The sequence below is a fragment of the Echinops telfairi genome, unplaced genomic scaffold, assembly GCF_000313985.2.
Source record: "Echinops telfairi isolate 266 unplaced genomic scaffold, ASM31398v2 ScPeMD7_7458;HRSCAF=8496, whole genome shotgun sequence".
NCBI classification, from domain to species: Eukaryota; Metazoa; Chordata; class Mammalia; order Afrosoricida; family Tenrecidae; genus Echinops; species Echinops telfairi.
In genome coordinates, this window is record NW_022111358.1 from 30,993,929 (window position 1) to 31,008,171 (window position 14,243).

General features: G+C 58.3%; 1 protein-coding gene across 1 annotated transcript in view; it reads left to right on the top strand.

Moving 5' to 3' along the window:
- CD300LG (CD300 molecule like family member g) overlaps nucleotides 1-14,243 on the top strand; it is a 17,327-nt gene that overhangs the window by 1,787 nt on the left and 1,297 nt on the right. Inside the window, exons 3-7 of the mRNA XM_030888112.1 lie at nucleotides 3,123-3,224; nucleotides 3,853-3,939; nucleotides 4,024-4,177; nucleotides 6,512-6,624; nucleotides 9,637-9,713. Of these exons, the coding sequence (XP_030743972.1) occupies nucleotides 3,123-3,224; nucleotides 3,853-3,939; nucleotides 4,024-4,177; nucleotides 6,512-6,624; nucleotides 9,637-9,713 (533 nt within the window). The remainder of the gene's footprint in view (nucleotides 1-3,122; nucleotides 3,225-3,852; nucleotides 3,940-4,023; nucleotides 4,178-6,511; nucleotides 6,625-9,636; nucleotides 9,714-14,243) is intronic.

Sequence of the window (14,243 nt, forward strand, 5' to 3'; positions counted from 1 at the left end):
ATCCCTGCAGCTCTTGTGCCAACACTCTCCCATCCTCACTGGCCCTCTGCTGCACCCCACGTGGCGGACCTCCTGCAGAGATGGAGCCCACCTTAGGATGGGTCTAAAGCAAGCAAGGTGGACAAGGTTCTGTGGGGACCCATCGGCTTCTCACCAGGCCTTTCTCCCGAGTCCCCACTGTCCACCATGGGGGTCCCTGCTGGCATGTGACATGCTGATGGGATAGCTGCCAGCAGCCCAGCAGCACCCAAGTCACCACAGTGAGACACACTGGCAGACAGACTGCGAGACGGCAGACTGTGGGCTCCAGGGCTGGGGCTGAAGCCATGGGCCAGGAAAGGGGTGGAGCCGCTCTCTAAGTGCCCTGAATTGAGCGGAAGGGAGCCAGGGAGCGCCCGGGAAGTGGTCAGACAGCACCTGCCAGACACAGGCAGGGCAAAAGAGGGCCCCCCCAGTTCCCAGTGGGGGGGACTGAGGCTCCAAGAGATAAGGCTTTACCCCCAGGTGTGACTGCAGGCTGAGTGGAGCTGGAGGTTCCTGGTTTGGGGCTGGTCCCAGCCTACTCACCGCCTGGACTTTCATTCAGGGAACTCGGTGCAAACTCACAGCCGCGGCCAAGCCACGTGGAACTCATTCACTGTTTCACACGACCCGCTGACCCCTGCCACTGCTCATCTCTCCTCAGACCTCATGTGCATCACATGTCAGAGCCGAACTGTGCTCCACACGGTTCTCAGTGACGGGCCTGCCAGGAGATCGCAGGCCTTTCTGAGATGCCACTGGGTGGGCTCGAACCACTAACCTTTGGGTTCACAGCCAAGCACGTGAGCACTGCCCAGGACCCCTCTTGACTTCGCTGTGACTCACTGCACGTTCCCCCGGGCCCTCCAGGGTTCTGCTTGTTCCGTTCGGGCATTCCTCCTCGGTGGTCTTGGTCGTAATTATTGGTTTGTGGATGGCGTGCGGAGGTCATGAGGGGCCATCGAGTCCAGGACCACACTCTCAGAGACCCTCCGGGAGCCTGCCCGGTCCTGCGCCATCCTCACCCCCATGGCTAGACTGGAGCCTGTTGCTGCAGCCACGGTGTCAGTCCATCTCCTGGATGGCTTCCTCTGGTTAGTTCCCGCTGTTGTTGTTTTCCTTGTGTGTACGGGAGCTACACAAATAAATGACAGGCGGTCATTCTACTACCGTCCGGGAGCAGCTCTTACCAGCCCCTCTCGGAAGACATTGCAAGTGGGAGAGTCTGATGAGAGGGAGGAGGAGGTCGGTGCCGGTGGTCCGGTGGGAGAACCGGGTTTGATTCCTGGCCACGGTGCCTCGTGCTCAGCCACCCCCTTCGAGTGTCAGGGGAGGCTTACGTGTGGCCATGATGCTGGACGGGTTTGGACAGAGCTTCCGGGCTAAAAGAGATTAGGAAGAAAGGCCTGGCCCTCTACGTTCCAAAATCAGCTCCGGAAACTGCTACAATCACCACAATAGCCGGCCACTGGTCAGGGAGACAGCGCCGGAGCGGGCAGCGTTCCATTTGGTCTCCCGGAAGACAGCCGGCATCGAGGACTCAGCCGGAGACCGCTGATCACCATTTAAGCCCCGGTGCCTGGGGGGAGAGGGAGCCTGGATTTGTAGTGTGTGGCTATTACTGGGGTGCAAATGCTTCTGCCGGGGCCAATTTCCAGGCGCCAACAGTTTAACTATCGATGGGCTAAAACCAAAAAGAACAAATTCACTGCCCTTCCGCCAGCGGTGACTTATAGCGACCCTGGAGCCCAGCGTGGACCGCGCCTGGGGGTGCCAAGACAGTGAATCTGAGAGCCTCATCTGTCTCCCAGGGAGTGCTTGGGGGTTTCCAACTGCTGACCTTGGGGTCACTACACTATCAGGGCTCCATCAGCAGGCCAGACTCTTGAAAACATACCAACCCCACCCCCTCCCCAGGGAGCCAGCATGAGCCATCCTCAGCGAAGGGTGACCCTGCAGGGCTTTCTAGGGAGGACAGGGAGGAGACAAGGGTACCAGTCTCCTGCCTTGAGACCTGTCGGGGCTAGAAGCCCCAGCAGAGCAAGGCAACGAGCTATGAGCACTCAACAGGGAAAGAGAAACAAGCGCTCTGTCTGATCACCTACTTAGAACGTCTGAGGAGACACGGGCCTCGAGGTGGAGCAGAGAAAGGGGGGACAGGGAAGGTAAAACACTGGGGCGGCCACTAAGAGCCCTGGAGGAGTCGGAAGAGCTTGGTGGCTGGGGTCTGCCCGCCGTGCTGGGCCTGGCTCTGGGCGCTGGAGGTAGGTCGTCAGCCCCGGGGAACGCGGTGTTGCTAACTGCCATCAAGTAGGCCCCGGCTCATGATTGCCGTATGGAGCAGAGTGAAACGCCGCCTGGCCCTGCCCTCCTTGCCACTGCCCCTGGCAGAGGGGATCTTGGTCCTCGGAGTTGCCATTGGCTGGCTTTCAGAAGCAGCTCGACAAGCCTCTCTTCTCAGGCTGTCTTGGTGCACTAGAGCCCGCGGCACAGTGGAGGCCTGTCCCTGCTGGCAGCTTGCAAGGGGCGCTGGGAAGGAGGGTGGGACCCAAAGGGGAAAGGGCTTTGCTCCTTTCGAAGAAGGTCTTTTGCTCTAGATACTGAGAACAGGAAAGGCATTGCCCAGGAGGAAGAACGTGCCAAAGGCCTGGAGGAGCGGGGGAGGGAATGGAGGGTGCGGGAGTTCTGCCCGGGTGGAGCACCCGGGTGGGCAGGAGCTGCCGGGTGGGTGAAAACCCGAGTGGGCAGAGTTTGGGTGCTGTCTTCCAGACCGCAGAGAGGCACGAACTCTTCAGCAGCTGGAGTCACGAGATTCAATCCAGGTCTTACAGACAAAACTGGCCTCAAGTGTGCGGGCTGGCCAGGAAGGGATGGGCTGGGCAGCCGGGGACACAAGGGAAGCTGAGCACCTGAGCTAAGCTGCAGGCCAAGGGCACGCCAGGAGGGGGACACTGTGGCTCAGCTTAGCAGCTGGAACCACCCTCTGGGCTCCTGATTGGCTGAGAGGAGCTGCTGGCTGCTCTGAGGTAGGGACCTAGGCAGAGCGGTGATGGGGGAGCAGGGGCCCCCTCATCTGAGATCGGCCTCTCCCATCCCTCTAGGGCCCTGCTGTCTCCTCTCCCCTCCTCCCTCCTTCCAGCCTCTTGCAACAAGGAGCCTCGAGCCCAAGGCAAACGCTTGGCACACTCAGTCCCCAGAATTGAGTGAGTGACCCCTCGTGTCCCTCCTTCATGCCTTCTCTAAGGGCCTGACCCTACACTCTGGCCACTAAGCTATTCCCCCACCCCCACCGCAAGCCTGGGAGCTGGATTGTCCATCAGAGGACAGAGGTTGGGAGTGGCTCCGTGGGGTCTGGCCCCTCCGTCAAGGTCACAGAGGAAGTAGCAGAGGCAGAGAGGAGACACAGCCCGACCAGGACGCTGGGGCCCTGTCTGCTCCCCCCAGGGCCTAAGGGACAAGCAGGAAAGGCCAGGCTCAGGCCCTAAGCTCCAGAGCCTTCCCTGTCAGCCTGTCCTGCGGCAAGGGGAGGAGACCGAGGCCCCATGGTTTGAAGCCTTGCTCTTCTGAGTGAGGAGCAGGGAGGTGACAGTTGGCCAGGGCCTCACGGAGGGACCAGGCTATGGGTACAAAGAGGGATGGAACCAGTTCAGAGGTGGGGTATGCCCATCTGTGATCTGAGCATTCAAACTGGTCTCCGGACCTCGGCTGGCTTCTGCCGGGACGGCTCTGAGGAATTGGTCCCGGGGAGGCTGGACTCGGGAGATCCGGGGGCTGGGGAGGCTGGGGGACAAGGGTCAGGAAGGTGCTGAAGCATTGATTTTGGCCTCATAGCTTCTCCTGGTCTTCACCTGAGAGTCACCACAGCCAAGCAGGGGAAGACAGGGGCCACCGCCCCTCCACACACAGGAACCTCCCTGCGCGTACCCGCAGGATCCTCAGTAAACACAGAAGCCCCTCCTCATGCAGCGACCCGTCCTCATGCAGCGACCCGTCCTCATGCAGCGACCCGTCCTCATGCAGCGACCCGTCCTCATGCAGCGACCCATCCTCACGCAGCGACCTCTCCTTCTGCAGGGAGTTCCCACCTGACCATGCAGCTGGACTCCACCTCAGCAAAGGGCACCAGCCCCATCCCCAGCAGCAGCTCCAAGTCCAGGTGAGTCCCAGGTGGCCAAGGTCATCTCTCTCAGGCTGTCACCAAGCCATAGGTGCCTTTGTGCACATGAGAACTCAATGGCCCTTCTTCCGGGAGGAGGATACAGGCAGGCTCTTCTAGCCTCGGCGGGAGGTTCCTGGGCAGTGCAGATTCCAGCCCCACTCACCCTCCCTCCGAGCAGGGCTCAAGAGCAGGGAACAACTTGCATTGCCGAAAGCAGCAGCCCTGATGCTCTGGACGCACAGGTCCCTCCACCAAATTGGGGTGTCCCCCACAGCTCCAGCCCTCTCCCTGTCCCACGACCCTGGTTCAGTAGCTTTGGCCCAAATGCTTTCCAGGGGGTCCTAGGTCAACCTGAAAAATTTTGTTTAAGTTAAAATGAAAACCCCAGCCTGAAGCAACTAGAATGAAGGAGCAAAGCTCCAAGTGGTCCTTGCATTCAGATCACTGACAGCCAGGTAGCTGCTGGCAGGTTCGGGCCCAGTTGAAAGTATCTCCTGGGCCTGGCCATTGAGGCTGGAGTCCCTTCCCTGCCAGCCGGGCAAACATGTGGGCTGACCAGCTGCCATGATCCCTGGTGCCCTCCGAGGTCCTTGAGAGAGACCAGGGCGTGAGTGGGCCTACAAACAAGGAGGCTGTGTTGCAGCCTCTTCTGCCCTGAGACCGGAAGAAGTGGACGGTGCCCGGCTCCCACCAGAAACCACGCCAACCAGGGTCACTATATTGGGTCGTGGATAAAATTGAAGAACAAAATATGGAGCAGAACTCAAATGCGTATTTAAGAAGCCAGCCAATGGGAACAGTTGAGACAGAGGACTTCCTGAGACGCTCCCTTGAGGCCCTCTTTACCCCTAGAATGGAGCATCCCCTGGGACGCCCCTTCAGTGAAATAGTGGCGTGGCACCCAAGACAACGGCTGTTACCCTCCTTAGAAACCATCCGCAGGGGACCCAAAGATTAGCAATTTCCCCAGAGTAGAGATGAGCAGCTAAGGAACCAGGAAACCCAGAGGGCTGGAAAAGGAACCAACTGGGCACAATGAAGGAGAGGGCTGACACGCTGTGACAGACGCTGTAACGTCACTGAACCATCTGGGTGGTAATGAGCAACCAGGCACCTCGCCCGCGATGCAGACTTCCACCAAAAGCCCAATCAGGTGTCACTTTTTGCAAAGAACACCCTGGTCCCCAGCATGACAATGGTGTCAACCAGTAGAGGCTACTGCGAGCAACGGTCCAGAGCACCCACTGCTCGGAGCCCAGACCTCAGGGAGGAGCTGCTTAATGTCTTCAAGGGTCGGGCCCCCGTGTGCGACATCAGGTCCAAAATCAAACACCCAACGCACTGCTATCGAGTCGGCGCCGAATCATGGCACCCCTGCGGGAGAGGGTCGGGTGGCACTGTCCTGGTGAGTTCCGCAGACGGTTAACTCTTGATGGAAGGAGAAAGCCCCTTCTTGTAACTTCCAACCATGACGCCACCAGGGCCCCTCAAAGCCAGGCCAGCCCCCGCCCCCACCCCGGTAAACAGTGGTCACTGTTCATAGCTAACACTCAAACTCAAAGTCCATGCTGGCTCAGCGCAGCCCTAGAGGACAGGGCCCTACTGCCCCTGTGGGTTTCTGAGATGGAAATTCCTCCACAGGAGGAGAAAGCCAATGCTTTCTGCTGCGGAGCAGCTGGTAGGTTTGAACCGCTGACTTTGTGGTCAGCAGCCCAGCGTGTCACCACTCCACCAACAGGGCTCCTTCGATCGCTAACACAAGTACTAGCTCAACTTTTGTCAGGCACAGAGCGAAGCATGTCCAAACCCATCCCGTTCTCCCGCAAGCCCCCGAGACTTACTCCCGCGGTGAGCTGTGGGCTTCAGCCCCTGGTGCCCCGGGTGTGCGGGGAGACCTCTGCACCCGTTTCCAAGGTTACAACCTTTCAGAAGCAGCCAGCCAGGCCTCTGTTCTGAGGGGCCTGGGGTGGGTTTGAATAGGCACATTTTCAGCTCGGAGTGGAACGCTGACCCAGGGGTGCCCCCCCAGGGGCCCTCCGTTTTATGATCGTTCCCATTTTGTAGATGGGAACGTGGACACCTTGGAGATTCAGTCCCTTGCCAAGGTCACCCATCTAGGACATGGTGGAGCAAGGGCTTGAACCCAGGTGGCTGGCCTCAGAGTCGCCGCCAGGTAAAGGAAAGAACGCATGCCGGGTGCTGTGAGCCCTGGACCGAATGGGGTTTCACACTGGGGCTGGATGTCCTCAGCCCTGGGCCTGGGACCCTGGGGCTCGTAGGTGCTGGCTTCGCTGGTGACCACCTGGGCCCCTCCCCCCATCTCATCCCCAGGGTTTCGGTCCCGCTGGTGCGCATCTTGGCGCCGGTCCTGGTGCTGCTGGGCCTTGTGCTGGCTGCCAGCCTGGTGGCTGTCGGCAGCTGTGTGCTCCGTCGGAGGGGAGAAGGTGAGCAAGAGTGTGCGGGAGGTGGGAAGGTGACCCTCTCTGAGACCCACAGTCCGCCTCTGTTCCTCCCGCAAGTGACCTGTGGGCCTCAGGGTGTCCGGCTGAGATACGAGGCAACAAGCAAGAGAGAAAAGTGGTCTGTCCATCCTTCATCCCTATCCACCCCAGCAACTCCAGGCTCAGCAGGTCCGGCGTTTGGACCAACACTGGACCACGCCCTGAGCTCCAGCTGGCTAAGCCTCATGGCCCCATACCTCCACCAGGTCTCTCAGGGTACTCAGTCCCAGCCACAGGCTGAGGTTCAAATCTCAGCTCTGAGACCTTTTCGCTGTGTGACCTTGGCCGAGTCACCTAACCTCTCTGAGCCTGTTTCCTCAGACCACAGATAGGTGTAATTTCTGCTATATTGAACAACCTGGTCCAACAGGAGCAGAATGTAAGCCATGGGGGTCCTTTGAAAGTCGCTACTAGCTGCATTTAACCAGGGAGAAGACCAAACCCCATCCGTAGACAATGGGGCAGCCCCTCACACAGGGTCACAAGGAAGGGATGAGTCAACCAGGGCGCAAGACAGCACCGATGAAACACACAATATTCCTCTGGTTCCTTGAGGCTTCCTCACCCCCCACTATCATGACCCCAGCCCTGCCTTTCACTGCGGGCTAGACCGGAGCCTGTACACAGGTACAGATTAGAGCTCATGACACACGGCATCCAGATCAGATAAACCCCTCGGGAGCAGAAAGGGGAGTAGCAACACCAGGAGGGTAGGGGGAAGGTGGGGAGAGGAGGGGAGGAAGGAGGAACCCATCTCAGTGATGGACACATAACCACACCCCAGGAGGACGAACAACAGAAACCGTGGGGGAAGGGAGACAGCTGTCGGTGTCAGATAGGAAACTAAAAATAATTTATGATTTATCAAGGGGTCACAAGGGTGGGAGCAGGGGAGGGAGGGGAAAAAAGAGGAGCCGATACCAACGGCTCAAATAGAAAGTAAATGTTTAGCAAACGATGGCCACGTATGTACAAGCATGCCTGGCACATTTGATGTGTGCATTGTGAGAAGAGCTATAGGGGGCGCGGAGAAGGAAAAGAAAATAGGCCCAGTTAATTGTAACAGGAGAGTATATTTAACCTGATATAGCTAAAATGTTTGTATTCCAACATAGGATCGAATTTAAAATAATTCGTGATGAAACCGATTCAGCTTTTCTTGTTTCCTGAGTCGGCTTTGCAGGGCTCAGCTCATGATACCGCACCCACCCCCACCCCCCATCACTGAGTCCCTGCAGGCCCGAGCATGCGGCCAGCGAGCGTTTATGTGAGCCCTGCTGGCGCACTGCACCTCTGATGAGTCTCCTCAGCCCCGTGGAGGAGTGAAGAACCACTCACGGCCGACCTCACCCGCAGCTCTCAAGCCAATCCTGACTCCTGGACACCCGACAGGACAGGCTAGACGGGCTCCCTGGGGTTTCTAGGCTGAGCAGACAGCCTCGCCTTTCCCCTGCAGAGCGGCCGGCGGGTTTGAACTGCCGAGCTTGTGGTCAGCCGCCCAGCGCTGATCCCAAAGCACCCGGGGTTCCTTCACCCAGATGGAGGAGTTAAAAAAAACTCACGACCATCGAGTGGATGCTGACTCACAGCAACCCTGGGCCGGGAGGCCTGCCCTGTGCGTTTCCGAGGCTGGGACGACTGCTGAGAGCAGACGGCCCGATCTTGCTCCCATGGAGTGGCTGGTGGTCACGAACCTATGACCTTGAAATTAGCAGCCCGATGCCACCAGGAATCCATGCGTGTGGAGGAGCTGGGAACTCCCCGTGAGAAGTCCCTCCATTTACAGGGAAGAAAACCGAGGCACAGAGAGGGGACACGCCGAGTCCAGTATGAGAGCCAAACGTGTGCGTGTAAGAGAGCAGGAAAGTAGCCAGTGGCGTCCTAGTGAAGGTGGCCGGGACCTCGTGTGACTTCCAGGAGGAAGGATCTGCTGGGCTTAGGCCTGAGAGCTGTCTGCCCCGGCAGGGGTGGGGCCTGGTCTGTCAGGGAGAAGCCTCGCGGACTGTCTACAGGGCTGTCTGCCCGAGTGACCCTGGCTCCTCCTCTCTCCAGAGGCTTCAAGGCAGGGGAAACCCCTCAAGCTGGTCACCCCAGCCTCGACCTCCCTGCCGAGCTGCTTGGAGTCTAGCTGCCTGCAGGTGCGCGCAGATGCTTGGTCACTGCCCCTTGGCCTGCGCTGAGCACCTCCCAAGGGGCCACATGACCACCATGGGGGTCAAGAGCAGACCCTCCCTGGATCTGAGGCCTTCCTCCTGGCCTGCATGTGGCTCTCAAGATAGCTTGGCTTGCTTCTCCAGGGTCCTCAGAGGGGTCTAGAGGGCATTCCCAGGGAGGGGGCACACAGGGCCACAGCCTAGAGGCACTTAGCACGTTGCCCTTCAAATTTGTGGTCCCCAGCTAGCAAGGCCACCCCCAGGGGCACTGTTCAAACCGCAGCGCCTCAGACTGCTAAGTCAGAATCTGCATGTTCATCTGTCTGGGCCCCTGTGCACACAGGAGGCAGCCCTGGTGGCGTGGTGCTTTACAGCCTGGCTGCAAACGGGGAGGTCTGTGGCTCACACCCACCAGCTGCTCCCCAGGAGAAAGAGGGGGTGGTCGGCTTCTGTCAAGATCAGAGCCTTGGAAACCCAGCGGGGCAGTTCTACTCTGTCCTATAGGGTTGCTGTGAGCAGGCATTGAAGGCGCTTTAAGGTAACACAGGAAGGGGTGCACATGAAGGTTAAGAAGCACAGCCTTGGACCCCAGAATTCCTTCCCCAGTCAGGTTCTGGCCCACGCGGGACTCTTCTAGGCACTGACCGCAGGGGGTGGGGCATGGGACAGAGGCTGGGCTGGAAAGGACAGCTCTGTCCATCCTGCCGGCTAACTCCCTCTGTCGTCCCCTGGTGGCAGAGGGGCCCCGGCCCTCTCTCTGGGAGCTGCTGCAGGCTGGTGCTGACTTCTGGGTCTTCTGCAGGGTCTCTTTCAGTGCACGTAGCCATGGAAACTGAGAAGCACCAGAAGGCCGGCCTGTCACCCATGGTCATGAAAGAGGTAGGCTGAAGCCCAAGCTCAGGTCCCTGGGACCTGGGAGTCAGAACTCTCTCTGGGTCCTGCCTCTGTGTCTGAGCTGACTTAGAAGGTGGCACAAGGAGTGCCCACTCTGGCTTCCCACCAAGGGCCTGGCAAGAGGTGGCGGTGGGGGTGGGGGGGCGTTTGATGTCCTCTTGCCCCGACTCAATGCCCTCTCCCTGCCTACCCTTTACAACCAGAAGCCCACAGTGCTAGACCCAGCGGGCACCTGAGAGGCCATCGTGTCTGGCTCTCAGCACAGGGACACTGCACCCCAGAATGTGCTCAGAGAGTCAGGTCTGCTTTTGTAGAACAAACAGAGGCCCAGAGAGGGTAAAGGTCTTCTCCCAAGGTCACACAGCAGGAGGTGGCCCAAATAGCGAGTGGGGCGCAGACCTGCAGACAGACCCCCATCCCACCTTTGTCTGGGACCCTCCAGGCATGTTTCTCTATGCCTTCTTCCTCTGCCGTGGGGCACACACTGAGGTTGGTGTTTGGGGGAACAGGGGGCTGAGGGGAGGGGCCTCTGGGCTCATTTTCTAAAGAGGGGAAAATACTGCCTGAAGCTACCTGCCCGGGAACCTTCCCTGGGAGAGGACCTGTCGCCTCCCACCCCACACCTCTGACAAACTCACTGGCAGGAAACCCGCTACCCCCCAGCCCCTCTTCCCTGGGCTGTTTATAGAAATGCCTCCCCCACCCAGTCCCTCCAGTGTGGGGGCAGGAAAGGGGGGCTTCCATCTCCTTCTTTCCTGGCGCCAGTGAGGACAAAAGACTCAGGCCTGCTCCCCTCGAGGAAGGGCTTGGGGCGGGGGACTGGGGCTCACAGCCTTGCCTTAGGAAGCAGCTGTTGCCGTCACAGGAAGCTCCACAAGGGCCAAAGGTAGCAGGAGGCAGTGAGGGAAAAGTCAGGAGAGGTGGGGGTGGGGGTGCTATGAACCCAGGAGGCAGTGAGGGAAAAGTCAGGGGGGGAGGGTTGCTATGAACCACCTCCGGAGGGTGGTCTCCTAGCTAGGGTCCTGGGGTCAGCGGCCTCGCCCCAACTCAGCTCTAGAAGAGAGGGCCGGGGCGGGAGGCTTCACTTCTGTCCTGCAGAGGGGAGGCCCGGGGGGCTCTGTACTACCCAGGCTGGGACGTGCTGCCTGGGACTTGTTCTTACCCCATGCCCCTGTGCCCATGCTGATGACGTGCAAGGGGACAAGTAAGTGCCCCCATTGCGCAGATGAGGAAATAGAGGCACAGAGCGGGTAAAGGGTTTGCCCACAATGAGGTCTAGGAGGCTGTCTGCCAAGCCCAGGGCTCCTTCCATGGGCCTGCAGCTGAGGGTTACATGGAATGACATTGTTCCCAGCCCAAGGTCCTCCCAGGTGCAGGAGGGAGATCAGCCCCTGGCCCACCATTGCGGGAAGAAACACAAAGGCCTGGCTGCCTCGCTCCGGGAACACCCTGCGGGGAGGAGCCAGGCTCAGATCAGCGTTCTCCGATTCTCTGCTGCTGTTTTCTCTATTGCCTCCGTCCACGGACTCTCGTATACATCTGGGCACTCCACTGTCCAGGGGACCCTGGTGGCACTGTGGGTTAGTGTTGAGCTGCTGAGTGCAAAGTCAGAGGTTCAAACCTACTAGACGCCCCCCAGGAGCAAGACGAGGCTGTTCGCGCCCTACAGAGCCAGTCTATGCCGTCCTGTAAGAATGGACTTTGTGGCAGTGGGTCTCCTGGTTAGTCAACAGCCAGGGTACCTCCCTGCAGAGCACGTGCCTCCCCGCCCAGAATGCTCCCAGCGTGGACAGGAGGATGCTAAGAGACTGCACTGCTCTGGGCAGGGGACCGTGGCCCTAGCCACTGGCTACCGTTATAGTTTGGCCTCTGCCGGTGAGATGCTTTCCTCAAACTGGGTCACCTTGAGCAGAGTGACATTTCTGCCAGTGTGGTCAGCAGGGGCTGGGAAGTGGCTTTGACTTTAGCCACAGCTCTGCCATGCACAGAGGTCCCCAAGACACCCCCCACCCCACCCCCAGTCACCTCCTCTCCCTACCCTCTGAGACCTACCTTGTCCCCTAAAGGGGTCACGAGAGACAGCTCAAACACCTGCCTCACCTGGCCCCACTGTTGATGGAGGCAGAGGCCCCAGTGAGCACACCGGTGACGCTGGGCGAAGAGGGAAGTGAGGGCAGAGATCTGGGTCTGGGGTTGTACGTAGGAATCCCAGCTGGGCCTTTTGCCAGCTGGGTGACCTCTGACTAGTGACACCAGGTCACTGTGCCTCAGTTTCCCCATCTCACAGAGTCATCCTGTGGAAGCTCTGCTGCGCCAAGGGCAGGAAGTGGCCTCCCCGCTGACCCCAGACTGCCTGTTCCTTCCTGGGCCCCAGTTTTCTCCTGCTAAACCTGGGACTTCTGGGCCTAATCATCTCTTTTTTCTCATTAAGATGAGCCTACATGTGTTTTGCATTGATAAAACTTTTAAAGACAGTTCAATAGCTTTCCTCTTCAATGGCCTTGAAACATGGTATGGAGCAGGCCACAGTTCTGACCTATAGAATTTTGCTCCCCGTAACCCTGCTGATAACTGGGAAACTGTCCCCCAAGACACGGGACCCCCAGGACTCACGGCTACTGTGCATCAGGGTGAACGCTCCACCAGCCGCTGCAAATACGGCCACGTTTCTCGTCTGTCCACTTCATCCCTTAGTTTAATAGGTCCCTCTTTGGCCTGTGTCCTCCCTGAAGATACCAAGAGTTCAAAAGCATATATATGTAGACAGAGTCTAGAACCCCATCACACCTCTCCCAACAGTAGACATTACGGCCCGCTGTTTAGCCCCTCAGCTAGTTTGATTCTTCCGCTTCGTGGAGAGCGTAGCTGCATGTCCAGGGTCACCAAGAGATAACCGTGGGCCCCGTGTCCCCGCTGTTTCCCGTGCCAGCCCCCCTCCGAATGCCGACAGCAGTGGCTCTCTGTGACCCCTCTCATTAAACAGCGCAGAGAAAACCAAACGCATCCGTGCCGGAAGCCACCCAATAAACGCAAATGCAACCGTTGGCCTATTTTCAGAGCGTTTCTCGCATAGATATTTTAAAGGGGTCTGGGGAATTTCCGAATAGGACACTCTCAGGCGCTGGCTGTTTTGTATATTCTGCACTGTTGTCCACTTAGGGACTCTTTGTCTATTTCTATCACAGGAATTAAAATTCCATGTTGGGACTCTGCCTGCAGTGGCGATCCGTGCACGCCCTTCACCGCTCACGTGGCTCAGAGAACTCCCCCTGTCACGTTCAGCTTTGCACCCCCGGGCGCTCCTCCGGCCCTCCCTCCTCCCCTCTCTTCCTCTGCCATCCTCCTCTGCCTCTGCCTCCTCTTCCCTCCCAACTTCCACCCTTCCCTCCTCCTCCTCCTCCCGCGTCCCTCCTCCCTCCCTCACCACCCTGCAGCTCTCTCACTTCTCAGAACCCTCTTCCAGAAGGACCAGCTCACCCCGAGCTCAGTCCCTGGACCCTCATGCCCAATACAGTGTCAGAGCAAGTCATCGCCACAGGAATTTAGCAGTTAATAAGCCAGTAGGAGCCCCAGCAGTCTAGCGGTTATGCATTGGACGGGTAACCACGAGGTCAGCAGTTTGAAACTACCAGCAGCTCCTCAGGAGAAAGACGAGGCTTTCCACTCCCATAAAGAGTGACAGTCTTGGAAACCCACTGGGGCAGCTCTGTCCTGTGCGCTGGGTTCACTGTGAGTCAACATCAGCTCGAAGGCAGTGAGTTTGGGTTCTCTGAAGCCTCCCACTGGGACCGGTGGTCTCAGAACCCGCCCTGCACTGTGGCGCCCGAGTCCGGGCCTCCAGCTTCCCTCTACCTGAAGGACTGTGATTGTCCTCTAGTCAGTCTGACTGCTGGCCACCCCGTCCCTGTGTGCAGCCTAGACCTGATCCACAGTCTTTCCCAGGCTGCAGCCGCTCGGGAGCAGACTCTCAGGCCTGTCTTCCAAGTCACCTCCAAGTGGATTCGAACCACCAATCATTCAACTAGTCATCAAGTACTTAGCCCAGGGACCTCCCCTTCAAGGACAGAAATAACAATAATGACAACAAATTAACCACCCAGAAGTTCACGCTATTGAATCATCAGACATTAACTATGTGCTACAGCGGAGAAAGAGCAGGCTGTCTGCTCCCGTAAAGACTTATTTTGTCATTTGTGTGTATGTGTGTGTCTTATTTATTTTTCTGCTCCTCCCTCCCTCATCCCCACCCTCTCTCCCTGGCCTCCCCATAATCTTCAAAGTCTACTTCTTTGGATACAAAAACGATTTTTCTGGGTTCCTTTGCTTTGATGATCGTGATCTTATGCCGCATTTGACTTCAGGAGGTTAACCAGCTCCGCTGAGCATAATGTCCTGTGTGAGGCATTGCTGCGACTCAGAATTGACTCGATGGCAATCTGTTTGGTTTGGTTTAGTTGGACTGGGTTGGATGGGTTGGTTGATTGGATTGATTGGTTTGGGTTGTGTTGATTGGGT